At 39.4% G+C, this 27,747-nt stretch overlaps 1 protein-coding gene across 2 annotated transcripts in view; it reads left to right on the top strand.

Moving 5' to 3' along the window:
- Positions 1-27,747, top strand: part of zmp:0000000660 (arf-GAP with Rho-GAP domain, ANK repeat and PH domain-containing protein 2) — a 115,714-nt gene that overhangs the window by 19,672 nt on the left and 68,295 nt on the right. For both annotated transcript variants that reach the window (XM_036596401.1, XM_036596400.1), the window contains exons 8-11: positions 7,630-7,750; positions 14,059-14,237; positions 21,027-21,133; positions 25,664-25,863. In XM_036596401.1, coding sequence (XP_036452294.1) covers positions 7,630-7,750; positions 14,059-14,237; positions 21,027-21,133; positions 25,664-25,863 — 607 coding nt within the window. The remainder of the gene's footprint in view (positions 1-7,629; positions 7,751-14,058; positions 14,238-21,026; positions 21,134-25,663; positions 25,864-27,747) is intronic.

Here is a 27,747-nt window from a genome sequence, read left to right as displayed (position 1 = left end):
TTAGTGCCAAGCTAGCAGTAGTGTTCACTTCACATACTGGGTTTAATCTATTTAGGCAAGCTCTGCTTTAACATAGACATTTGGAGCTTGTAACAGACATTGAAGTGCCAAATTCTGAATATTATTGGAGTAGTCTGTTAGTGTGTTAGCCTTTATGCTGCTCAGCCTAGATGTAGTTAAACAATACCTTTTACTTCATATACAACTTTACTTCATGTGCACACAATTTGTAACAGCAAACATTTGCTTCATATGTGTGAAATTTGTAACTACAAACAAATGTACATTCATGAGATCCTGCTGATGTGAGCTTCATTATTCAGTGATGCACACAAAAGTGCAGACGTTTATCATTTCCATTGCAAACTAATTGCTAAGCTGATGCATATGGCACATACATTTGAATCAGTTTTAATTGAGTAATTGCGACAACCCTAAAATGATTACTTGATACTAATGATATTAACATAATGAACTTTAAAATTGACCATCATAAGAAACTTATTCTCATATTTCAGCTCTGTTCTTATCCTTATATTTGTCATTTTGGCTGCATTTTTTTTTTGCCCCTCGCTGGTCCTGCATCTCCTCTTATTCTCTAAGGGGAATCTGACGAAACTTACCAGACACAGACAGTCGGTCCTAATCGCCACGCACCCCGACAGCACCTGGTGATGTCATCAGACACAGAAGGCTCGTGAAGGCGTGGGAGAAAGGGCAGGCACATACTCTCACTCGCTCTGTTTAGGGCCCCGAGGGCCCAAGTAGCTCACTCCCTGTGGAGTTTACCCCCAGTTTCATCAACCTTATCTCAGTCCCTAACACCAGGGGGACTCCAGGGACCCTTTGACAGTACTTTTGGAGGGGTGTGTGTGTGTGCGCGTGTGTGTGCGCGTGTGTGTGCGTGTGTGTGTGTGTGTGTGCGTGTGTGTGTGTGTGCATGTGTGTGTGTGTGTGTGTGTGTTTAAATCAGGGTTTTAGAATGTCACCTGTCAGTAGATTGAAGGTGAGAAAGGGCTGGAGATAGAGATTAGTTCTCTGTCTGGCTCTGAATTAAGGCAAAGCTTTTTCCCAACTGGCGTAAGTAGCCACCCCAAATCCCTCTGAGAATGCTTCACTCACTCGCTGTGTTGTCCCCTTAATGCTGTTTCCTTTAAGCACATGCTGTAATGTCTTAGCTGTAGATCAGGGTTCTTGCAGGTCCTTAAAAAATCTTACAAAGTCTTACAAAGTCTTGAAATAGATTGAACAAATTTAGGGTCATTAAATGTCTGAAAAGGTTTCATTTAAGTAGTTTAAGTTCATACCCAATGAGGGGGTTGAAAGAGTCATTATGTATACTACTACATTGTGTGTGTGTGTGCATAACCATGAACTTAATGTTACTATAAACTATGTCGGAATAGTCCGCCAACCAAAATTATCTAGGCCACAGTGGTCCAGTTGTTGAATGGACCAATAATGAAGGGTTAGAGGATGGTAGAACTGAACAGTCAAATGCACTGAAAAGACCATGCAAGGAAAAGAGAGAGGAGTTGGTGGAGTTGGATAGGGAAACAGTGGAGAGGGCTACCGAGTTGCTACATGACATACATATGCTGTCTCAAAGCATATACAGTGCTCAAAGCGGTCTTGGGACACCACTTCAATCACTTAAATCATAATGCATTATGGAAATTGTGCTTTACCATATGTAAGTAGTTTCAGCAATATCCTAACTTATCAGTGCATACTTTGGGTCCAACTGCACAATAGCAAACTAGAAAAAAAAATGACCTAATTCTCCATTTTACTTCCAAAAAAATGTTGGGAGACTAATTTAAATGCATGTTTAAACTAGAGAACTCAAATGCTGCTCCTGGAAAGCCACAATCTCATTAACATTCTTAAATATAATGCTTTAGTTGAATGTCAAATTAAAGTTAAATGGTCAAATATCTGAATCTGTCAAAAAATGTTGGCTCTTGGTTACAAAATGTTGTGAGAGAAAAAATCAAGAATGAAAAATGTGTGGAAAGAGACTGAAGTGCTCAGATCTTACCTTTCTCTGACCATTCAGAAGAGAAAATGCAACAAGCCTGGCTGAGCATCACTTGCACAAAGTCATTTACTCTCTACCTAGAACACTTTATGCTATCATTTAAAAACAGGGACAAAATAATAACCTAAATCAAATACTAAATACTAACACACATGAAGAAAAGAGACACTGTTTGTCCCACTTATGTTTGAGTGCTTTTATTTGCCTTTCTTATGTTTGAGTGAATTACCAGGATCGTTGTGAGTTAGTAAACCTGGTTATTATATCTTTCCTGATAGATACAAAAGAATAAATGATAATTGTAGCTTGAAAAGTAATAAATGACCAAAACATAAGTTGTATTGAGCATCCCAAAACTACTTTTGAGCACTGCATCAATGTTTGGTCAACATATCACATAAAGATATTATTACATGCCACTTTTGAGCTTGTGTGCATTGCTGTATGGTGTATTATCTTGTATTATTTTCCTTTGTTGAGGTCTTAAAGGTATTAAAAACATTTGAATTTGATTTTAAGAATGGAGTAGCTTCTCTGCGGATGTTTCCGAGTAGAGGAATCGTCTTCACGTTCGCTGCAGGATGTATGCGCAGCCTGTGATGGCTCTGTCAGGCTTGCTCCTGGCAACATTTTGAAGTTATTGCTCATAATGATGCCAAGCAGAATGTAACTTGGAGCTGTAAATATGATCCAAAGGGACCTTTTTTTTTTTTTTCACTGTTTTGCCTGTAGTACCCCCTCATGTCCAGCTGGTGTCCCCATGGCTCCACAGCAGAGGCAGTGCGGAGGGAGGTTAAAGGCACTGTAGCACTCCATTTGGAAGCTGCATAATTAGTCTAATGTAGGACCAGCTACACTAATCCTAATCTTAACCATTATGGAATAAATGGGGAAATTGGTCTTGGATCAGTGAGAAATTAGGCTCTCTGCACCAGCACAAACTACAGAACTCATGTAATTTCTCTCTGTGAATTCAGACGTGTCTCTGAGTCAGGCCTTTCAGCTCCATATTGTGGCATCTTCTTGTCGTGTATGTTTCAGGTTTATTTATAGTGTGCTTACATACAGAATACTGATCGTGCTTGTGCACATGCACGCCATGTATGCGGTTGATTTGTGTACCCGAGACTTCTGAGAGAATCTTCTGTTGTATGTCAGATGTCACAGGCACTGCTCACTCTGAGGGACTAAAGGTGCATACACAAACTTTGTGCACTTTTAGGGGTAGGAGTCTGTAGACGCCTCACGGTTCAGTTCATAAATTTAGAAGTCAGTCTTAGAAGTTGGTTGCATTTTCAGCTTCTCACGATCCGAGTGATCTCAAACACATTCAGTGATGTTGAGGTCTGGACTCTTTTTTTTTGTTTCATTTAGTTTTTTTTCTGTAGCGGTGTATTGACAGCTACACGTCGTTTCGGACCAATAGTACTGAGTTGTCTTCTCACAGTGGAAGAATGAACAGGAACATTTGTTAATTTTTTTCAAATCTAAAGCAAGAGTGGAGCTTGATTTTCTCCTCTCTCTTAAAGATGAAAGCTTTAAGTACCGTTTATCTGATGGTGGCAAATTTGGTGCTCTACCAAGTCTTGCAAGGTTGCTACGAGTCCCATGTAAGTCCCTATAAGTTTTAATAATTTTTTGCACTCCTATTTTGGAAACTCCTTTTTTTTATCATTATTTTCTTTTGACTTTCCTGTGCAAGTCGATTATCATGTCTAATCTCAGAAATATCTCCTGAAACATGAATATTTTGTACAGAATGGCCATGTTGGCTGGAAATTAAACATATTGCTGCTGTCGGAAGAAAACCTTGTATCTCCATTTTTGTTGTTTTTAAGTTTTTGGCATAATTTGAAAATGCCTGTTGCCATTTACATAGTGTGTAAATTTCGTGAAAAATGGACCAAAAGAAAAAACCCAAAATGACTCGGAAAAAAAAGTCTGGTTCCATTGACTTACATTAAGAGTAAAGTAGTTTTTTCCTTTTCCTGTAAAGTTGTCATTTTGGAGTTTTCTTCCAACAACAACGATATGAAAGGTGGTCTCTGATGTCATTTGTATAAAGTATAGCAGATATTATAACTTATTATATATAGTGTAGCTCATAGTGTTTGTTTTTCACATGATATGTTGGGTACTGATGAAATGTTTCATTAAGGAGAAAAGACCAAAAAAGCCAGGCTTTGCTACAGTATGCTTCTTTATAATGTGTCTGGGTACGTGAGAGTTTATGAAACTCAGAGCCTACATTTATTATGATGTTCTGTGAATTGATTCAGAATCTTTCAAGTGAGAATTGTAATGCATCTAAAAATTGATTCGTTTTTACACCTCTAGCGTTTACGTTTTGGGGGCCTGAGGGGGGGCAGTTATGAGCCATTTCCACTATCATACACCACGACCTAAAACATCTCTAAACTCATAACGGCTGCTTTGGTGTTGTTACGCATACACACACGCATGCACGTACGCGCACTCACACACTCGCTATTTCCATGTCATCCCTCTGACCTCAAAAATAATAATTAAAACGTGTAATTAACGCTAACCCAGATAGCGCCTAATTATCAGCACTTAGCTTCCGAAAAGACGCGCTTGCGCATCCCTTTTCACCCATCCCTCTCTCCTCTGTTTCTCTCCTCTGTCCAAATTTAGATGGAGGGAGACTCATTAGAATGCTGCTAAGTTCGTGGCCCTATCGCCGTAGCAACGGGAGAACTGCTAAATTGGAGAGAGAGCGAAATCCCACAGAAAGGCGATGGCCGCCCCGCACCATAATTAGGGTTAGCTGTAGCCGCCATTGTTAACATCATGCCTTAATTTGAGGAGATGGCTCTCTCCCTGACCCCTCTTTTTTTTCATCGCTCTATTTCTCACTCTGTCTGCCTCATGCACTCGATTGCCCGCCACCTTCCTCTCTCTCCCTTGGTTATTCTCATTCTCTCTCTCTCTCTCTCTCTCTCTCTCTCTCTCTCTTTTTTGCTATATATTTCTTCACTCTCCGTGCCTCTCCCATTGTTCCTTTATTTCCCTTTTGTGCTCACTAAGGAGGGAGTCCCTTACTCAATCTTCTCCACTATTTCTGGACAGAATATTCTAGAAATAGTGCAAGGTCATCATTATAATTAAGAGGCAGATGAAATGTACAAATGATCCGATCTCTCTCTCTCTCTCTCTCTCTCTCTCTCTCTCTCTCTCTCTCTCTCACTCTCACTCTCTGTCTCTGTGTGTCTCAGTGTCTCTCACCCACTTTCCTTTGTATGTGTATCCATTGGTCTCTCTCCTTTTGCTCTCTTGCACTCTTTTTTCTTTCTTTCTCACTCCTCCTTTCTATCACTTTCTTTCCCCTCCATCTCTCTCTCCCTTTCTCTCTCTCTCTCCCACTCTGTCTATTGCACTCTTTTCTTTCCCTTTTTGTTTCTTATCTCAGTCTCTTCTCTCTCCCTCCATCTGTCTATTCCCCCTGTTTCTCTCTCGCTTTTTTTACTCTCACCCACTCGGTTCCCCCTTCATCTAATTCTTTCTCTCTGACACACATGCATTTCTCTCTCTCTCTCTCTCTCTCTCTCCTCTCTCTCTCTCTCTCTCTCTCTCTCTCTCTCTCTGACACACATGCCTTCTCTCTCTCTCTCTCTCTCACCCTCTCTCACCCCCTCCCCTTTTCTGTGTATCTATTGGTCGCTCTCCTTTTGCTCTCTCAAACTCATTCTTTCTTTTTCTTTCTATTTCCCTCCTTCTTCTTATCACTCTGTCTTTTTCCTCTCTTTCTCCCACTCTGTCTATTGCTCTCTCTCTTTTTTTTCTCTTTTTGTTTCTTATCTCAATCCTTCTTATCCATCCCAGTCTATTCCCACCATCTCTCTCTATCCTTTCTCCCCTATATCTTTTTTTTTCACCTGGCACACATGCTTTCTCTTTCTCTCTGTCTCTCTCTCCCTCCATCTGTCTATTCCCTCTCTTTCTCTCACGCTTTGTCACTCTCGCCCACTCTGTTCCCCCCTTCATCCAGTTCTTTCTCTCTCTTTGTCTTTCTCCCTCTTCTTTCTTTCTTTCTTCCTTTTTCTCTTTCTGTTTTTCTTATCACTGTGTATTCTGTCCCTATCCCCCTATCCCCTATCTCTCTCTCTCTCTCTCTCTCTCTCTCTCTCTCTCTCTCTCTCTCTCTCTCTGAAGATTAAAATGTGCTCCTGTGTATTTGGTGTGGAGCTGTCTTGGAGGTTGGAGATTTTCTGTGGTATGGTTGATGTTGGAGTGGGAGAAGGGCAGCGCTGCTGTTGTCGAGAGGCTAACCGCGTGGTTAGATCTGAGACTGTGGCTAGGCCTCAGAGCGCACTGGTAGTGGCTTTTGCTCTTCTGCTAGTTTGAAGCTTACAGAGAAAGAGAGATGGAGAGAAAGAGAGCAAACACCCTCTCCCTGAGCAAGCAGGCCCTGCCCCCCCATCCCTCTGAATCACCACACTATAAATATGTGAGAGGTTGGTTTACAGGCTGGGGACTCGTATTAGCATTCGGACCTGCTCCATACCTGTGTGTGTGTTTGTGTGTGTGTGTGTGTTTGTCTATGTCTATACATACATGCACAAACACCTATAGAGCGAGTGTGTGAGTGTGTGGTCTCACTGTGTCACTCTTTTAGCAGGTTGCTGGGGGGGGGCAGGGGCTGCTGTGAAGTAGAAGCTTCAACTTTAGCAGTAATGTGTGTTTTGTGTGAGTGGGTATTTGAGTGGTTGGTGGGGTGTAGTGGGTAACAAGCAGCAGACTCGGATTTGTTTTGCCCTCCTGGACAATCACACCACACTACACCTATACAAGTGCACAGACAAGACTCCTAACTCTGTGCTGACCTCCCTCTGTACCATGATTTTAAAAACACAGTGAGTCGTTCTGGATAAGAGCATCTGCTGAATGTATCAGTGTAAATGAATTTGTGTCTGTTTTAATGCTTTTAGTGTACTGAAACTCTAAATTCTCTCTCGCTCTCTCTTTCTCTCTCTCTCTCTCTCTCTCTTCCTCTTTCTCTCTCGCTTCTTTGCTCTTTCCTTCTCTCACTTGTTTCCTTTCTCTCTGTATCACTCCTTTTTGTTTCTCTCCCTTTTTCTCTTTCGTTCACTCGTTCCTTTGCTCTCCCCTTTCTCGTGCTTTATCCCTCTTCCATTTTTTCATTCTCTTTCTCTCCCTCCCACTTCTTCTTTCTTTTAAATTATTTCTCTCATTCTTTTTCTTTCTTTCTCTTCCTCTCATTTTCTGTCTCTCACCCCTTTGCTTTTTTCCTTCTGTCTCACCCTCTTATTCCCTTTCTCTCTCTCTTTCTCACTCCTTTTGTTTCTCTCCCCTTTTCTCTCTTGTTCTCTGTTACTCTTGCTCTCCCCTTCTCTCTCTCTCCCTCTTTCCCTCTACCTCACTCCCTTTCTTTTCCATTTTTTCATTCTCTCTCTCTGTTTCTTTCATCTCTCTATACCTTCAACATTCTCTCCTTCTTTCTTTTAAATTCCTTTCAATTCTTTGTCTCATTCTTTTTCATTCATTTCATCTCTCTCTCTCTCTCTCTCTCTCTCTCTCTCTCTCTCTCTCTCTCTCTCTCTCTCTAGGAGATGTACTCTAAAGGTCTGGTTCCTCTCTCAGCTGTGAGGCTGGTGCGATCTGTAGGAGACAATAAGCTGGAGGTGGTCACTTCACAAAGAACATTTGTGTTTCGAGCAGAGAAAGAAGGTAAAATTCTGTATTTTCTTCTCCTCTATCCCTCTCTCGTCCTCACTCACTGTGGGTCTTGGAGTTTTACATTTGAAAGTAGAAAGTAGTTTCTTTAAAACCTATAAAGCTTTAAAATGATTTGTTTTAACTGGAGCACTTCTTAGGAGGAGCATCTATTCTACATTATTATAATCCACTGTACATTCAGTTCAGCTGCACTGACTCTGGAAACACTTTCAGGTTGGTGCACTGATGTAGTTTTACACCCCTACCACACCCTTTTTCTCCTCCTTTCTCTTTTCTTTTTCCTTCACCTCCTCTTCTTCCAGAGGAGGCAGGCCTCACTCCCTGCACTTCCTCTCGTAAACTCAAGGTCTTCTGAAGGACGTCCTCACTCACTCTTCATCTGAGGTCCTTCTGTGGAGTAATGGAAATCATTCCACACAGGCTGTATTTTGATGTCACAAATATTCAAGTAATAAAACTCAAACTGTGCAGAAGAGCTGTGTTTTAATATGAGTCGTGGTTTAATATGAGTCTGGGTGCAGGAATAATTCTAAGGATCAGGAAAAAGTTTAATAGATGACAGATAAAAGAATCCATGTCTATCAGATCTTCACATTACAATGTCTAGTTTCAGACACTGCCTATCAAATCCACATTTGTCATTAACACTGCCTTCATACTACTCATTCAGACTGTACTGTATCATTCCTCTGTATGGGACCCTCTCACTCTTTCAGTTAAATTTACATCACTTTTTTTGTGTGAATTATAATTAGAAACTGTTTTAATTCTTACTAATGATAATATCAAAACTAAATATATCCATCTGTATGTTTTACATAATACACACAGTCAGAAACATCTTCATTCTTAACCCCCCCCCTCTCTCTCTCTCTCTTTCTTTTTCTTTCTTTTTCTTTCTGTTTTTCATTTTTCCTCTCTTTTCCCCCACTTTCTTGCTTTCTCCCTTTGTTTTTCGTTCTTCTCTCTTCTTTTTTCCTTTTTTTTCTCGTTTTTTCTTTGTTTTCTTGTTCTTTGTTTGTCATTTTCTCTCTCTCTCTCTCTCTCGCTCTGTTAACAAAACACCATGCTCTGTTGGTTGTGTTTCTCTATCCTGGGTCTTGTCTGGTTTGATGGAAGCTTTGCTCTCCTCATCATTACTGTTTGGTGTCGGCCAGTCAGCGGCTTTCACACCAGCTGAAAACACAGCACTGGTAGTGATGAGGATGATGATGAAGGCTGATGATGGCATAATTTTAAGTATGTTCATTAAAGGTCCTGGATGAATGCATTATTTTCAGTTATGGTTACATAGGTCTGAGTGATTGTTTATATGTTTAAGAAGTGTTGTACAGGGAGGTTATCAGTGGTGGCTGAGCATGTGACGCATTTCAATGAAAACAAAAGCTTCGTCTCCATGTTAGACCTTAACCATGAACAGTAGAGAGCAAGGCACAAACTAATATGGGGTGAAATGGACTGTTTGACTTGTGAACAGATTTATTAGAATGATAACCTGACTGTCTTTTTTCTGCTTTTTTCTGTCTATGTGTGAGAAAAGGGATACGATTGTTAACAGTTGCCTGCTAACCTGCACTTTGCCTTGTCTTAAAGATGTTAAAAAGTTGAATAATACATGTTATAAGCAGCCTTTCAACAAATAATAAATAGTGTTCCAGACAATATAATCATAAAAAAGATTTATTTTTATGTCCATCTTTTGGAAGCAAAATGGACGTCAGCGAAGCGACAGTGGGTTTCTGCAGACCACAGTGTGTGTGCATGCATGTACATGTGTTTGAGGGGAAATAAAATTGTTCGTGTAACATATTTTTTGATCTTTATGTTAATTTAACAAGATTCTGTTTTAATTTTGGACCATTTCTGTTGGTCCAATCAAATGTTCACACAATGTAAGAGGCAGCTGGTATTTCCTAAAATTTAATTTGTGGTGCTGTAAATTTGCCTATTAGGTATAAATGCTCTCTGTCTTGCACTCTCTCTCTCTTTACTTCTTTAGCTCTCTCTTTCTTTGTGTCTCTCCTTCTCTCTCCCCTTCTCTACTTCTCCAACTGTCCCTCTGTCTCTTTCCTTCTGTGCTTTTCGAACTGTCTCTCTCTTTCTCTACTTCTCTAGCTGTCTCTCTGCTTTTCTACCTCGCTAGCTGTCTCACTGTCCCTTTCTGTCTCTCCTTCTCTGCTTCTCTAACTCTCTCTTCTTCTCTACTTCTGTAGCTTTCTCTGTCTGTTTCTCTCCTCTTCTTCTCTCTCTCTCTCTCTCTCTCTCTGTTTCTTTCTGATATTGTGACCTGTGTATCTCTCTGTAAGCCCTTCCATAAGTCTAGGTGTGTATTTGTCCGGACTTCCTTTCTTCTTTAGTAGCAGCGCGTGTCGTGGAGGCAGAGAGGCGGCCTGGTCAGCACATGCATTTTTAAACAGCTTTACACCAGACTGAGGGAGACATCAATCTTAAGACAAACACGAGAGAGAGAGGTAGAGAGAGCAAGCAACAAGCGGCTGTAAAGGCGGAGGTGGGCAGAGGAAGAGGAAAGGGCTATGACTGAGTAGTAAGAGAGGCAGAGAGAGCACATGGTGAATAATTTAGACGCATAGCAATATGTGTGTGTACGGGGTTTGTGTTTGGGAGCATACACAACTGTGCAGAGTTTTTCGTTTTTCACCAGGCTGCAGGTGCAGAGGTCTCCCCAGGTGAGTGTTGGCTGGGAGAAAGCAAACTTTAGAGTGTTGTTAGGGTATTGCAACTGCAAAGCATTCGTGTAGAGGGAGTCAAAAATAAGCACTTTTTAAAAATACAACACCAAAAATTACAGATGAGTCATATTGCCAGTGCCTCATGCGCGCGCACACACACCCGGCTGAGTCCGATTTGCCTACGAGGGTACACTTTTCTGTACATCCACATTGTTTGCAGACTTTCCATATATATCATCGCCATCCAAAGAAAAGCAAGTATCTCCAAAACGGCATCTTAACAGAAGAAAAGCAGAAACGTTCTTTCCTGTATACAGTGCAGACCTAAGAGATATGTGTAACAGAGCATTACACAGAAGCCTCAACAACAAAATATAATATTAATCTAATAAATATATTTGCCTTCAGTAATTAAAAAAAAAATTGAAAAGCAAACTTTTATACAGCTTCCATTGTTTTCGGAAGACTTGAATTCAGGTTTCTTTTTTTGTGTTTTTTTTTTAAGAAATGTGCAGGGATAGTTTTATACACCTTTAAAGTTCAGTCAGAAGCTGGTTGTATTTTCTGCTTCTCACAATTCAAGTAATCCCATTTAAAATTTAGTCTGCAGAACCTTACTCCACATCTCCGATCTCCAATTTCAGCGTTCTAGTGCAAATTTTTTGTCTGTTTCCTTTTCTCAGTAATGACGTCTTGACAGCTACCCTTACCCCGACCCTTAGCGTTGAGTTGTCTTCTCACAGATGGACAGAAATGGCTGTGGATTTTTTCAGATCTGAAGCAACAGTGGAGCTTGATTTTCTCCTCTCTCTCAAAGACGAAAGCACTAAGTACTGTTTTATGATGGTGATAGTTTTGGTGGTCTACCAGGTCCTCAAAGGTTGTTAGGAGTTCCATTATCTTTATATCATTTAAACGTTTTTTTTGAGCTCCAATTTGGGGAAACTTCTGTTTTTTCATTTATTTTCCTTTGACCTTCTCCTTTCTAATGCAAAAATATTAAAAATGTTTTGGAGTTGCATATTGTGGCCTTTTACAATGTCAGCATTGCTATAATTTTTGTTCATTTATTTGAGGTTTATTTAATAGGAGCGAGTATATGAACATTAAAGGTTGCATGGAATAGCCTGATTTATTGTTACAGTGGCCATAAGAATTACTGTGAATACATATGAGTAAATTTAACCATTTGTGGTGTGTGTGTGTGTGTGTGTGTGTGTGTGTGTGTGTGTGTGTGTGTGTGTGTGTGTGTGTGTTTAGGGCCTAGCTGTCTGCACAAGGTTTAATAATAGATTAGTGCAGTGTGTTTGGGGTCTGGTGGGGTCATCCAGCACAGCAGCAGTGCAGTGATGTATGGAGCTGAATGCATCAGTGTATGAGCTGTATTTCATACTCCCTCCTTATGGAGAGGAAAACAGGTCTAGGCCAGACCGTGTAAAGCAGCAGAAAACCACCATGTACAAAACATCCAATGGGAAAAATGAGAGAAGTTTCTCCACACATATATATATATATATACCTTACCCACTGGAACCGTAGCACCACGTGCTCACTTTAAACTTTCTCCAAGAACACTGCTGCACCATGATGGAGAAGGTGTAGGCTTCTGCCACTCAGACTCCTGAGTTTTATGGCTGAAGAGTTTCATGTAGGCCTTCTGTACTTGCGCTTGTTGGTGCTGTTACTATTGTTTAAAAATGCAAAAAACATTATTTATTTTCCTCACATAGCCTTTTGTCCCTCCTTTGCTGCAGTAACAGCCTCTACTGTTGTAGAAAGTTGGTGCAGTAGATGTTGGAACATTGATGTGTGGATTTGATTGCATTCAGCCATAAGAGCATTAGTGAGGTCAGGTACTGGATCACAAATGCCTCTCCAGCTCATCTTAAAGATATTGGCTGGTGCTCAAAAACTCCTTAGAATACCACTGCTGGGGGCTTTTTACCCCTATAGCATTAGCATTAGCATTGGGCTCATGTGCAGACTTTCCGTTTTTTGTGGCAAGGCTGTACTATGGAGATTATACAAGGTGCATGTGCACAGTTTAAAGTAGCTGAATTCACTAATAAGAAGAGAAGTTTGAATATTTTCACATATAGTGTAGTTTTACTACAGGGGTGCCCAGTCCTGGAGATCTACTGCCCTGCCGAGTTTACCTCCAATCCTCGTCTAACACACCTGATCCAGGTAATGAAGGCCTTCAGAGGCATCTGAACATTAGAGCCAGGTGTGTTGGATCTAAACTCTCCAGGGTGGTAGATCTCCATGACCAGGATTGAGCATCCCTATTTTACTATAAATCTGCTCCATGGTGAATAGATGCCACCTGCCTAAATTTTCTGAATTTGATTATGTACATCTGTTTTCTTCTCTTTCTCTCATGTATTCTGTTTAATTGTTTGTTTCAATGTGAACTCCTGCCAAGACAAAGCAGTTATAAATGGAATCTTATTTCGCTGATAAAAAAAATCTGATTGTGATTCTGGTCACGTTCTGCCCTTCTCATGTAATGTGTAGTTTATATTTGAGTAGAGTCTAGGTATGCAGACTTGTTCAGTTTTCATGGTGTAAAGAGTTTTAGTTCTAAACTTTGCACCAGTGTTTTTGCTGACTGTGGGCAAAAACTTGAATCTATCCCAAAAAGTATTGCACTTGGAGAGCCGCACTCTGAACACCTTGTTTGCATAAAATTATTATAATCTCTCACATACTGTCTCTCTCTCTCGCTCTTGCTCAGTCTCTCTCTCTCTCTCTCTCTTTCTCTCTCTCTCTCTCTCTCTCTCATAAACAAACACTCATTCTTGTTTTTCTCTCTTTGTCTCTCCTCTCCGTCTCCTTTGTCACACTCACTCACTCTTGTTTCTCTGGTCTGTCTCCTCTCTTACTCTTGTTTCTCTCTCTCTCTCTCTCTCTCTCTCTCTCTCTCTCTCTCTCTCTCTTTCTTTCTTTCTTTTACACACACACACTCGCTCTTGTGTGTGTGTGTGTGTGTGTGTGTGTGTGTGTGTGTCTCTCACACTCTCTCTCTCTCTCTCTCTCTCTCTCTCTCTCTCTCTCTCTCCCTCTCTCTCTCTCTGAGCACAGCAGACACCAGGTGTTGTAGACCTTCTGAGAATGGGGGGTGTCCAGCTGTTAATATTTCTTGGCTAACGTGTGTGAAGCCCCTGTGGTGCCATTTAAACGTGCCTCAAGGGACCCCTTGTGCTACACGTTTCCAATCAGCACACACATATACACACACTCTAGCCAATGAGACTCGAGGGTGTTTGCATGCAGCCTTCGTTTGCAGATTTGAAAGTTTATGAAAGTATGCCTGCATTATTAGGCCTCTTCCCCTCCATTAAACTCCCATGACACCAGGTCTCCTGCTACAAATACAGGAGGAAATGTGCATAAAAAAGCATATACTATATTTACACATGTATCTGCTCGCATTCCATTCACTGGGGAGCATGAGACCCAATATAATCTAGCTCTCTCAGTCTGCATCACTTTCTTGCTCTCTCTGATGCATGCTTACACACACACACACACACACACACACACACACACACACACACACACACACTCTCACGTAACCGCTTTTCCTCCCATGTGTCACCCTCTTAGGAGAACGTCAGGATTGGCTGGAGGTTCTGCAGTCTGCTCTGAAGTCCCGCTCCTCTATTTCCCACAAGCCCTGCAAACACAGCTCCAGCAAGAGCGGCTGTGTGGAACTGCGCGGCCACAAAGGCAGAGTGTACCTCAGCCTCACGGGAACCAAAGTCAGACTCTGCAAAACAGACCAGGTAGATTTTAGTTCAGCCATGTATTTATCATATTCCCCTATTCAAGACAGAACATCTCTTTTAACTTTCTCCTTTATTTGTACAAATGTAAGGGAATAAGGGTGAGCACTGTGATGTGTCTATGAAGGGAAAGTATAGAAAGGAAATAGTTTCAGACTTGGGTCCCCACAGTGTATAGAGCAAGCCAGCCTGAGCTCTGCCTCAGGTAACGTCAAACCAGTGAAAACTTATAGGCACATGTTCACTGTACCTATAAATCACACATAACCAGCTTTGGTAAGACTTTCTATGAACCATTTTTTCTGAATGCATTTATAATGATGTTTGGTGACCTAGACCTTCAGTTCACGCCAAACATGTTAAGGCTCGGTCCAAAACGAGGAAAGAAAACACCTTTTACGAAAATGCTTATTTTTGCTTAGTGCCCCTGTGAGATTTTAGTAGTGTGTTAGCACTAAGCTAATATAGTTTGACAGTTTTGACCATTTTAGATAAAATGTGCATATTTGAAGCTTATAAGATATGTTTCATGTTTTAGTTGAAGCAAGTAACAGACATAGTCATATAAGTATTACTTGTAGCTAGGGGTGGGAATCTCTAGGCACCTCACGATTCGATTCGATTCGATTACGATTCAGAGGGCTGCGATGTGATTTATAAAACGATTATTGTTTCTCGATGCATCTTTTTTTTTTCTATACAGTGTTTCTGTTTTCTCACTGTCTGAGGACTTTTAAAACAAATTATTTGTAATGATCCATAATGCATTTACGTCCAATATCTTTTATTAATAAAACAAATGGAAGTGATGTGGCAAGTGAACTAGAAGGCTCTCATTCACTGCTGTTTGGAACATAGGAGACGCTGCTGCCACTCATCTACGATGAAATGCGCTGTTACGGTGAAATAAGATCCAGTGGTGATAGATGTCCACGCAGCACGTTACAGCCGTCCTACCCGTTTAATTCAGTGATTTTATAACTTCGGGTTTGGTCTCGTTGTAGAGATGGTGGGGTCGCTGTGTCAGTAAAATATCTTCGAGAAGGGGCGTGTGCAACATACCGCGAAAGACCTGTTTTGCAACGTGCAGACTGCAGGTCACATAGCAACGATGCGTTATTCGCATTTATAAGCAGCGCAGTTGGTTTCCTGGTATGTTAAATCTGCAGCGTCAGACGGTCAAACACTAAAAAGTTGCGAAGATGAAGTTGCTTCTCTTTCGAATTCTCCCGTTCCACCTTAAATGGTGCCGCATTTACATTCGGCGCCTCAGTCAGAATTTAAGGTGGAACGGGAAAATTCGAACGAGAAGCTGGAGAATGAGAAGCGACTTCAGCCTCGTAAAACAGTCAAACGCTGAGAGACATTTTAGAAGAAACTATTGAACTTTTGAGGAAAAGTTTCCTGAGGGAAAGGGGAGGAAAGCGGCTATAGCCGAAGCTTAAAGCAGAGCAAAGTAAATCTGCGCTCTCGTTTATATTGTTTAGCCTATACTAGGACATTAATACATACTGGACATTAAATGTTGTGGCTCCCAAGCTGGTTTGATATTTGTTGAAAGGACAAAATGTCTCTTCTTAACATTGGGGTTGTGACACCTGACCTTACCTGGCTTTTAATGCAGAGGGAGCCGGTCGGATTTCTCGCTTATCCATGTGTGTTTTTGTTATGTGCCGCCACAGACTGTCTGGGCGCTGCATTTACCCACTTCCAAGTTCCACCTTTTACGTTCCGTCAACATTACTTTATAAATTAAATATTTAGAAAATTGGTTTTGACATTTGCGAATCGATTCAGAATCGTTCACGTCCGCATCGCGATGCATCTAAGAAACGTTTTTTCCCCGCACCCCTATTTGTAGCAGTTTTACAGTGATTCATTAAGAGCCCTGACATAGAGCTGCAGATGTTTTCCATCTGACTGAAACACACTAGGCTACCACCCGAAAGTCAGTTACATATCTAGAACTTTCAGAAGGCCTAGAATGATGTTTTTTCCTCACAAAATTGGTCCCACCCATTGATTACGCTGTCAGTTCCTAATTATGTTAGTGGTTAATCTGACACGTTAAGACACTTAACTATTCAACTAGCTACTGTTACTGATGTACAAATAAGGTCAAACAAAGCTGAAGCGCGATGAGCTTGAAGTTAAGAATATTGTGGCGGCTCTTTGTGCTTTTTATGAGAACGTCGCCGCTCCCCCGTTTCAGTTTCCTAAACGCTTTTGCCGACCGTGCTAACGTTATTCCTCCTAATAAAAAAAGAACTTGGAAGTCGAAAGCACTGTTTTCAGTGTAGATGAATGTAGCGTCTTTATACTAGTTATAGTGAACTATGCTGGCTGGCACTACATAAAATGATAGAAACAGACAGTTAAAACAAGTTAAGACAGCTCTGGGGTTGTCTTAAAGTTTTTAAAGAAGTTTTGTCTGGTTGGGATGTTTCTGTGATACTGTTTTCTTATCTGGAGTGAGGATAAAATTATGAGCTTAAGAACTGTTGTTCTGTGAAAGGTTCTGTCCTAAAATCAGTCCTAACTGAAGTTGTCATGGTGACTAAAGAGATAAGATTTCAGACTTAAGAAGTTTCTGTAACACCGCCCCTGTAGTCCTGTTTCCAACAAAAACTTAACAGTAAATTAAGAGAATTACTACAAAACCTGCAGAGTTATATACTGTACAATTGTGATGATCATATTAAACAAAAACGAGATAAAAACGACAGATGTTAGAAGGCCTACAAGGCCCTGAGAGTTCCCTCCTGGTTATATGGTATACATAATACCATATAATGCCTGACATTAGCCTGTATAATTGCTCATGAGCAGTGCTGTGTTTTGTTTTGTGTTTTGTTCTGTGCCGTGTCATGCAGTGAAATGTCACAATTAACACACAAATTACATTCAAGGACAGACACATATAACATATACAGATGAAAGAGTTTGCTTGTAATTAACATTATACACTTAAACGTGTGAGTAAGGGAAGTAACAAAATTCTTAAAATAAGTAGCTAATTAATTGAAGAAAAAAGTAATTACATTCCAATAACATGTTGCTGTACCTTGCCACCCTTAACACTGCTCATTAGTAGGGCTGTCAAATATTAATTCATGTTTGAATATTATTATATTATTATATTATTGTTACATTATTATATTACATTAATATTATGTTAGAATATATTATAAGAATTAGAAATGCTTCAGGCAATGTTTTGTTACTTTAAATACATTGTAATTGTTGTTGTTATTGTTATTATTATTATTATTATTATTATTATTATTGCTGCTGCAGTCTGAATAAATTTAAATCCCCCTGCTCTGGACAGCTTGCTAGCCAGCCTGCTCTCATTTATTCTATAAAATAAAAATAAGCGAGAGCAAGTTAATTTGTACTGCCCCAGGTGAATAAGATGACTAGAACGAAGTGTCTTAAGCCGAGTATTTCCAAAGAGTCTGGTGTGCAGAGCTGGCTATGGATGCCACCAGTGACATGCTAGCTTTTAGCTTAATAAACAAACAATTATTTCCTCACAGAAGTGGCTAATTTTATAAACACGATAAACTTTTCAGGTATTTGAATGGCTTTACAGTTTTTCAAGATTTGATTTTAACAGTTTTATCGAATATTATTAAATAATTATTGCAGCCCTACTCCTAAGTATACAGTACTCTTATGGGCTGATATTTCCATGCATCACAAAATACTATAGCTTTATAAAGCATTATCCAAGTAACTATAACTATGTATGAGCACAGCAGGCTCATGCAGCGCATTTTAAGCTATTATTTATGCTATATAAAACATTGTTAATGCATTTATAATGCATTATGAATTCAAGATTCATAAGACCTTGGCTTATTTTTTCAAATTAGACTGGGACTTTCTCTGTATCTTTCTCACTCTCCTGCATGTGCAGGCACACCCCCCCTGCTGTATATCATCTTTACCTTTCATTACTTCCTGCATTATCGTAAACCGAGGTCTTTTGTCTTAATTTTTCAAGGAAATTTCTCTTCGTCAGCTGATAAAGAGAGAGAAAAAGGGAGGGCGAGTGGTATTAAGTGGAAGAAATGGAAATTGATTGTATTGTTTTTGTTTTAAATCCCCTCTCCGTGGTGGACGCGTGGTCAAGCGGTGGGAGAAAAGGCAAGAGAGGGGACGAGGAGATAGATAGAGAGAGACAATGATGGAGGGAATGTAGAGGGAAGTGAAGACAGCGGGGCGAATTGAGGGATGAAGAGAAGGTGAAAGAGCATGCGATGGAGAGCGAGGGAGGGAGCGAGCGAAAGAGTGAAGTGGGTGACTCTGTTCATGTTCACTGGAGTGGAGTATTTAATTTAACAAGATGAACGAGCTTGCTGTTGCGTCCCCCCCTCTCTCTTTCTCTCTTTCTCTCTTTCTCTCTCTCTCTCTCTCTCCCTCCTTGGGGAGTCAGGAGCTCTGCCCTGAGCGTAGGTCACCCTCGTGCCTCCCAGAGGGAACCAAAGTCACGGCAAACAAACAAAAGAAGCCGCTGCTCGGCCTCCGTTTAGTGCCACATTGATCCCCTGCTCAGCTACCCGCTCAAAGAACCAGCAGCAAAGGTTTGAACTCAAGTGTAAGCAGGGTTGACACAGCAAGCTACCATCAACAGGCTAAATTATAACTTTTGAGGGGCCATTTTAGCAGCATAAATAAATCTGCGAATCATGACACTTTTGTTCAGTGGAGGTGGGAAAAAAAAACATATGAAACCAGAAAGCTCTCGGGCCTTTTTCATTGGGGTAAGGAGTCGGTAAAAAGTGACAGTTGAAGTGCCTTGCAATTGAACAATGCATTATAACTGTACATGCTGCGTTTCACTATATGAAATGGTGTTTTATTTTTGGGTCCTTCATAATGGCTGTTCTTTGTGTCCTGAAATGGCTTGGCATATGAAGGGATCGTAAACACAAATGCCTTCACACCCTCATGCTCACATGTTGATGTGGCCTGTTCTTGTGTAATTTCACATTTTCTTTTTATATTGATATGAACTGTGTGGCTCCAGAGCGCCACACTTATTGACTAAAGATCTTTGTACGAACAATATGTAAAAGTCTTCTTCAGTATCTTAAATGTGCCTGTTATACTCTTTCTGCATGCTAGATTCCTACACTGCATAGTGTAAAGAGTAATTCTAGATGTTCTTCGGGTGCATGTTTTCTGGTTTTATGAAAACATAAAAACTTCATGGTAAACAACAAACTGTATAGTCCAAAAAAAGAAAAAAAACACTGGGATGCACTGATTTCTGGGCAGATAATGCTAAATGGCAATTATTAATACATCAGTTAGCACATCATTGTTTTTAAACTCATGTTGGATTACTGAGAAATTTGTTTGCTTTGTTGCCTATAAAGAGAGGATAACAAAAGTTAAAAAAATAGACAAATAAATAAAGAAAAATAAAGTTGATAACGTAGTTTTATTTGAAATACAAACCCATTTCCAAAAAAGCTTTTATCCTATCAGCTTCATTTTTTAAAAAATATTATATGCTTATTCTGAAACTGATGCTTGCAACACATTCCAAAAAAGTTGGGACAGGGACAATTTAAGACCATTAAGATGTGTGTTTTTTTTTTTTTTTAAACATTTCACAAACAGGTGACAATCATGCTTGGATACAAAAAGGGACATGCAGGCCTAGTCATTTGAGTAAGGATGGGTTGAGGCTTGCCCCTCTACCAAAAAAAAGTAGTACAGCTGTTTAAAAACAGTGTTCCTCAATCAAGGATTGCAAGGATTTTAAGTATTTCACCCTCTACAGTGGATAATAGCATTCAAAGAATCAGAGGAATGTATAGAAATCTCTGTTCATAAAGGAAAAGGCCAAAAACACAAATGAATGCCAATGACCTTTAACCCCTCAGACAGCACTGCATTAAAATCTGTTATGCTTCTGTGATGGAGATCACCACATGGGCTCAGAAATACTGTTATCAGTAAACAGTGTCCATCGCTGTGTCCACAAATACAAATTAAGACTGTACTGTGCACATTGGAAGTCACATATCAAAGTCCAGAAATGCTTCTGACTTCTCTGGTCATCTGAAATGGAATGATGCACAGTGGAAATGTGTATTGTATTCTGATGAGTCAGCCTTTTAGATATTTAGATATTTATGGGAATAATGAACATCATGTTCGCTGGGTCTAAGAGGAAAAGCCATATTCTGTCATAGGGGTATTAGTAGGTCACTTGCACATCTGTGAAAATGCCATTAATACTGAACACATTTTGGAGCAGTATATGCTGCCGTCTAGATGCCGTCTTTTTCAGGAACACTCACGCTTATTTCAACGTGATGGCAACCAGCCACATTCTGAATGTGTTACAACAGCATGGTTGCATAATCAGAGTGTGTGCTAGACTGGCCTGCCTGCAGTCCAGAACTGTCTTCTGTTGAAAACGTGTGTCTTATTAAGCTCAAAATATGACAGTGAAGGCCCTGTAGGGTTGCACAGCTGAAGACTTGTGTTACAGAAGAATGGCAAAAAATATGCTTTCAAAACTGAATTGGCTGTTGTCTTCGGTCTCCGAATGATTATTAAGTGATGTTAAAAGATGTAACGTACTGGTAAACTTGCTCCCATCCCAACTGTTTTGGGATGTGGAAATAACCAAACAAAATGACCCAGAAGGCTCAAACCCTCATTTGTGTAGAAACATAAAACAACCCAGCAATTTTACTAATAAGTAAAATTATATATGACTAAGACACGGTTTAGTCTGATATTGTGTGTATGTCCCTGTTGAAGGACTTTAACTCTGGAGTGGCCATTGCTGTAGTAGACCTGACTGCTGCCTGTGTTAAACATGTGGATCGCAGAAGCTTTGAGATCAACACTCCTTTCAGATCCTTCTGGTGAGTGTGTCTATGTTTGTGTGTCCTGCTTATAACTTTAAGTACATGCAGTAGCTAAGTGTTAAAAACCATCAGCTCTTTTTGAGATTAACAGGTAGGTAAATCCCTATTAAATTAATAAAGGTAGCCTTTTAAAATGACCTTCAAACCTTCATAAGCCTCTTAGCAAGCTTCTTTAATATCAATTCACTTCATGCTTATAACCACAAAACAGCCCAAAAACCATATTTTTCACTCAAGGTAATAACCTGCAGGTTGCTCTCATTCTTTTATATACTCAGAATGCCCTTGGAATTTACTCATATAGTTTGGAATTTAAACAGATTGTTCAGTTGGATGCAGAAGACTGCCTCTTTTTTTATTTTTATTTATTAATTTTTTTAAAGACTATTGATTCTGTTAAATACTCTTTCATTTAATATCTTGCAGGGGATCCTGGTAGGTCAGTGGTTAGAGAATGTAGCTGTAGGTGATGCGGTTATGGGTATGCAGCTGATGACTGCTGTAACTAAGCCTCAAAGCAAACAGCTTGATCTCAGTTAGCCCTGCCATAGTTGCTTCAGGCAGTAATGTCAGCTAGTGAATCTGGTCTAAATATATTGTAATGTAAAAGGGGAAATTCCCACCATTTCATGCATAATTCCTGCATAATTCAATTGTTTAGATGCAAACAAAGTAATACAGAGCGGTTTGATTTGAAATATGCGGTTCTAGAGAAACTTGCCAAGTCAGAATCGTTCACACCGGTGTTAAAGCAAGTGTCTGAAGAGTTTAATACTCCTAGAAGCAGCATCATGTAAAGTAATTATACTAAATTGTTGCCAATGTGCTGCAAAGATGACTCCTTATTAAATTATTAAAAGAGTCACTTATAAGCCAAAACATGCTAAACTTAAAATTCTCACTTTGTGTTTTTTTATTAAGAAATATTAAAGCTCTACATGCAGGTAATAATTATGGATGACCACATTTACATGCAAACTTGTTTGTCTAAGGAGATGAAACAAGTGTTTTTGTTGCAAATTTGAAATACGATATGTATTTCTCTTCAAAGTGCTGCAATGTCAAAATAAAAGCCCCTTCTAACAAAGTGTGACAGCACACCAGAATAAAAGGCCCATGCAGGAGGGCTTTTCTAATTCTCTGGTGCTTCACGCCAGCTTCGTCAGCAAACACTATTTCAGACTTTTTTTATTTTTATTTAGTTAGTGTAGGCTAAAAATATCAAATGTCAGATTTTGGGGTGATTTTGACATAATAAAGTGATAATTAAGATGTCCACAGTGATCAGTTAAACTTAGTAGTCCAAAAATAAATTAGAAGAATATGGTTGAAAATGATATTCCAGTGTGCCTCATTTTAAATGTTTTCATTTGAAAAGTGTGGTTTGGAATTAACTCTTTCAGTGTAACGTCACATTATATGAGGTATACAGATTTTGAGCTGAAAGAAAAAAAAATATCAGATCAGTACTTGGTGTCAGCCAATATTGATTCAGGGATCTGAATCGGTATTGGGAGACAAAAATTGTCGATTCAAAATAGTACCCAGAGAAACCTTTAGATTTTCCAATATTTTACCATTATCAGCATTTCAGTGGTCATTTTGGATTGCAAATAAGATATATTTGTGTTGTAGACACTGTGACCCTGTTTCCACCACTGTAAAGAAATCTAATCTGGGTCAATAAGTTTCTCTAAATGGTAGGGATGACAATCATCATATGAATGATTCCAATTAACAATGTATTTGTTTTTTTTGTTGTTCTTTGCTTCTTAGCTGTCAGTACTTAGTAACTCCCAACTGACAACAGAAGCTGCTTGAGCTCAAACATTACTCACTGCTGCCCTCTAAACATGTTATAGCACAAAGTCAGACGTTAAAACTGTTAAGACCTATGACATCTCTCAATAAACCATGCAAGTAAAATCAACAAGTAATATTTGAGCAATAATCAGTGCCCCATTTCAAATCAAACCACTCTGAATGACTTTGTTTACATCTTACATCTTTTTCATCTTAAAACATGTAGAAAGATCCTGACATACCATCGTTGCACTGCTTTAAGTGCTGTGGAGCTTTGTAGAATGGAAGATTTGTCTCATCAGCTAGGCCTTAGCTCTGCTTTGTAGTTCATCTGCGTAGGGTTGCATATTTTGCAGAAGTGTGACTTTTACCTATTTTAGTCTATTAAAGTATCACAGTGTCAGACTTCCACCCTTTTGTTTAATTGATCCACTAGCACAACTTGGATTTAAATTGAAAGTGTGATTAAAAGGATTGGAAAAAAAAAAATTACAGAGTGCGCCAAATAAAAGTCTTTGAAGCCCTCTTTGTCTGTACTCTAGAGTAACCAGAATACGTGATTGCTGAACCCGATAGTGTGAGATTTATTAGCGCCAGATGAAACACTTCTGATCCTTTTAGACTTTGTTTTGGTATCACTTCTTATAGTCACTCCCCCGCTGTGTTATTTTATTATTATTTTTTTTCTTTCCTCAAACAGACTCTCGCTCATTACCGTTCTGCTTCTCTGATACGACAATCTCAGACACTTTCACTCATTATTGATCTGTTTTCTTTCCTCCTTTGCAACTCTCTATTTTTTTTTTTTCCAGCAAGTGAAGTGGTTGTACAGTAGCGGCATTGATGACCTTCGACCCTATGCAAACAGCCCTCTTCAGCGAAAGCGGCTGTTAGCGATGACCTAATCCATGATGTTTGGATGTTTGTTTTTTAATGACCCTTTTATAGTCGTTCGATAAGGCGTTAAAAGATGCCTTCCTTTTCTGTCTGGCTTTGGCAGAGCTGCACTGGCTAAGGGTTTTTTTTGTCTCTGGCTTTTGTGGACTGTAGCATGTATTGATCTGTTTGTATTTGCTTGCTAAACATGGAGGCCTGCGTCTCTGGTGTTTAGTGTAGGCGTTGTCAACATAATTGGAATTTCTTGCTAAAACGAAGCATCAAAAATAAACCTGATCTCTTGGATTCATTAAAAGTAATGGCTGTGGAGGGTCCCATAACTGCGATTGATTTTGGATGTGGAGTGTTTACTGGATTGTATATTTGGAGCTTATTTGGTCGCTGCAAGTCATTTAGAAAGCCCAGGTGACAGAATACATCACGAAGGAGAGCAGAGTGAGACACACATACATGTACAAATGCATTACTGTGTCCTTCCCCGTCTTTATCTCATACACACACTCCATCACAGACACAGTATCAGGAGTGAAAAAAGACAGTAATCAGATTACAGGTACATTATAAAAATAGAGTGATTACCACCAGGATTACATTCAAATGCAAACTCCTCGTCTTGTACCGGTGTTTGCCGTTTTAATGATAAGTATGTTGCACGAGTCGTGTAGATTTTAGAGTTTTTAATTTGGGGGAGGGGTGAGGCGGTGCTTCTGCCAGGAGAGAATTCTGAAGACTTTCCCGCCCAGCAGCAGTTTACAGGGTTTTATGCAGCCAATCTGAACAATTTTTATTAAGTATTTTATTTTTTATTGGCAGAACTGAGATCTGCAGCATTTTCCTGAAGATATTTGAATCAGGAGTTTAACCTGGATTTCCACGTTGCCAGATTCCACAGCAGCAGACTGATTTGATCTGATCAGGCAGTAAACTCATTATTCTCGTTTGTGGCTTTGTTAAATCTAGTTTGACTAACTATAAATCACACTTTTGAAAACCTTAATAGTTTGAAACATAAAAAGAGAGTTAGTTTCGTTTTCACTTGTATGATTTCTTCCTTCAGTAGTTTTCGAATGATGTATGTAAAATGTTAATATGTCTCAGGACAGCAGTATAGTTTTTAACTATTTTGAATTATTTTATATCAATTACTTGTTCCCCTTTGTTTTAGTCTCAGAACTTTTAGTCTCAGTATACAGATTTTTTTTTTCATTTTCCTTTTTAAATCACTCCTTTTTTTCCTAGGGAGCAAAACTTGATTTCTGGTTTTTAAGGTTACAAATTTGTAATCTGTCATCTTTTATATTATTATTATTTTTTTTATTGCATACAACTTCTGTCTGTCGTTCTCTTTTCTTTTTCCCTTTTCTCTTTGTTTTCAATTCATATCAAGTTTTGCTTTATTGTCAAAGCATTGGATCTATCACATATACATTTAATATACATTTAAGATATGACATGCACACAAAGAAAAAGAAAATGTTAATTATTAAATATATACTTATGACACTCCCTCTTTACCTCACTCTCTCCCCCCTTTCAGTGTTTTTTTTGCTTTCTCTCCTTCACTGTGTCTCTTGCTCTCTATCTGTCCATCTGTCTGTTTCTCTCCATCTGTCTGTTTCTCTCCATCTGTCTGTCTGTCTGTTTATGTATTTTTCTGTCTTTCTCCCTTTTAATCTCTCTCTCTCTCTCTCTCTCTCTCTCTCTCTCTCTTTCTCTCTCTCTCTCTCTCTCAGCTCTGGTAGTAACCGTCTAGCAACTTGTATGTCTTTAATTAGTCCATAAAATCAAATCGATAACAAGGAGTTTTAAAAAAAGATCAATTGTCAGTTTCACAGCGGAGTCGGAGCGTGAGCGTGAGGAGTGGATCGAGGCAGTGCAGGAATCGATTGTCGAGACACTGTCCAATTATGAGGTGGCCGAGAAGGTTTGGTTCAACCAGTCGAACAGGAACTGCGCCGACTGCAAAGCGCCAAACCCTGAGTGGGCCTCCATCAACCTCGGAGTGGTCATCTGTAAAATGTGTGCAGGTACACACTCTGAACAGAACACGCACACACAATATTGAAGTAAAACAGTACAAAAGTGAATGTAAATATTACTGTCACTGCAGACAACCTCAAACCTTCGCATGCTGCACTGTTGCAGGTTAAAAGTGCAGTTCCACACTCTCTTAACTATATAACTTAACATAAATTGTTGGATTAAAGGGATATTTTTCAAAATAAAAGTGAGTCATTTTGTATTGTACAGTTAAGGATAATGATGTCTCTAATGTAATGTATAAATAACATGCACATATGTAGAGAAATATATTAAGCACACATTACTTTTTTTTGATGTCTTCTGTGCTTTGCTTTCAGAATGTTTCACTTTTAACTACAGTATGCTGAAGAATGGTCACTATGCAATTACATTTAAAATTTACTGTGTTGCCATAGTTACAGATTTATTATCTAATGCAATTGCTCAGTTCCTTTTTTCCAAGTATACTTTTCATTTTGTGTGAAGTTTCTGTATCAGACGCCTTGAGTTCCTCAAAGACATCTTCTACTGGAAAGTTTCCTGTCATATTGAATTTTGGCTGTTTGTGATGGCTCACATCAATTATCTGTTTAGGGGAAGTCGCACCCTGAACTTTTCACCAGCCTCATAGTCTGTCCATTAAATAAGCCCTCCTAGTTAGTGGTGTTTACATAGCAGGCATAGTGCATTCTTTTGAATTTCTTCAGGACATTGTGTGCTTTAAAAGTACAATTCAAGTTTGCACTTTGCTAGACCACTCAAAAAAAGATTCAGCACTCAAAACTGAACTGTTAGACAGATCTATTGACCAGCACAGGGATGTGGTACAACAAAGTATTTAGTGTTCTGAGAAGACATTTACCAATCACACATGAACCCCTGTTTCAATCCCGCTTGGGTATTATTATAACCGCTTGGGTATTATTGGCCAGAAATAAATGAGGTGTATTCTCTAAATTCAGGAGATACTATATAACTTACAACTCAAGGTTGTTCCCTGCAGTACTCTCAAGCAGTGTTAAATAATATAACTATTTTTAAATTATACTTTGTTAGCCTCCCTTTACCCTGTTCGTCAGTGGTCAGAACCCCCACAGGACCACCACAGAGCAGGTATTACGTGGTTGGTGCATCATTCACAGCATTGCAGTGATAGTGACATGATAGTAATGTGCTAGTGTGTGTTGTGCTGGTTCGAGTGGATCAGACACAGCAGCGCTGCACTGTGCACGCTTACTGTCTATTCTATTAGACACACCTATCCTGAAATCCCTCAAATTATAAAACTCAAATAATACCTGCTTTGTAAGGGAAAGGAGGCTAATAAGTGGACTACAGTCTGTTATTATGGATCTGCAAAGTGTTCCTTTATGAGACGTTGACCTGATTAAAATAGACAATGAGAGTAGATCCAAGGTAGGTGTCCACTAATGATCAGATCACCTAACATGTATAAGAAAGGGCCTGTATTGTGAAATTTTCTGCCTTTAGTTGAAAGGCTTTGATGTAGTATATAAACATTGCAGAGGTTTCAAAACATACTGATCACTCCCCAGTCCTTGCAGTCCATATATGGGAACTAAGCTGCAAAACATCCTATTTTAGAGTCATTGTTTTTGTGACGTCACAAAAACCAACACACATACAAATTTCCACCTATTCAGCCTACAGCAGTTTAGCTCCGCCCATTCATGTTGAAGTTAAAAGGAGTGTTTCAGCCCAGACTGCTCTTTGTTCTGATTAGCTTGTATTGTGCCTCATTCGGAGTTCGTTTAAATATCCGTCTTAAAAGAACAGTAACAAAAATACCCTGATTAATTCTAAGAGATAAAGAGAAGGGAAATGTCATGTATAAATGAATTGTGACTGTTTTTTTGTACATAAAACCA

Source organism: Colossoma macropomum, unplaced genomic scaffold (assembly GCF_904425465.1).
Source record: "Colossoma macropomum unplaced genomic scaffold, Colossoma_macropomum, whole genome shotgun sequence".
Classification (NCBI taxonomy): domain Eukaryota; kingdom Metazoa; phylum Chordata; class Actinopteri; order Characiformes; family Serrasalmidae; genus Colossoma; species Colossoma macropomum.
Note: the sequence above shows the minus strand (reverse complement) of the source record. Positions and strands in the feature narration are given on the sequence as shown.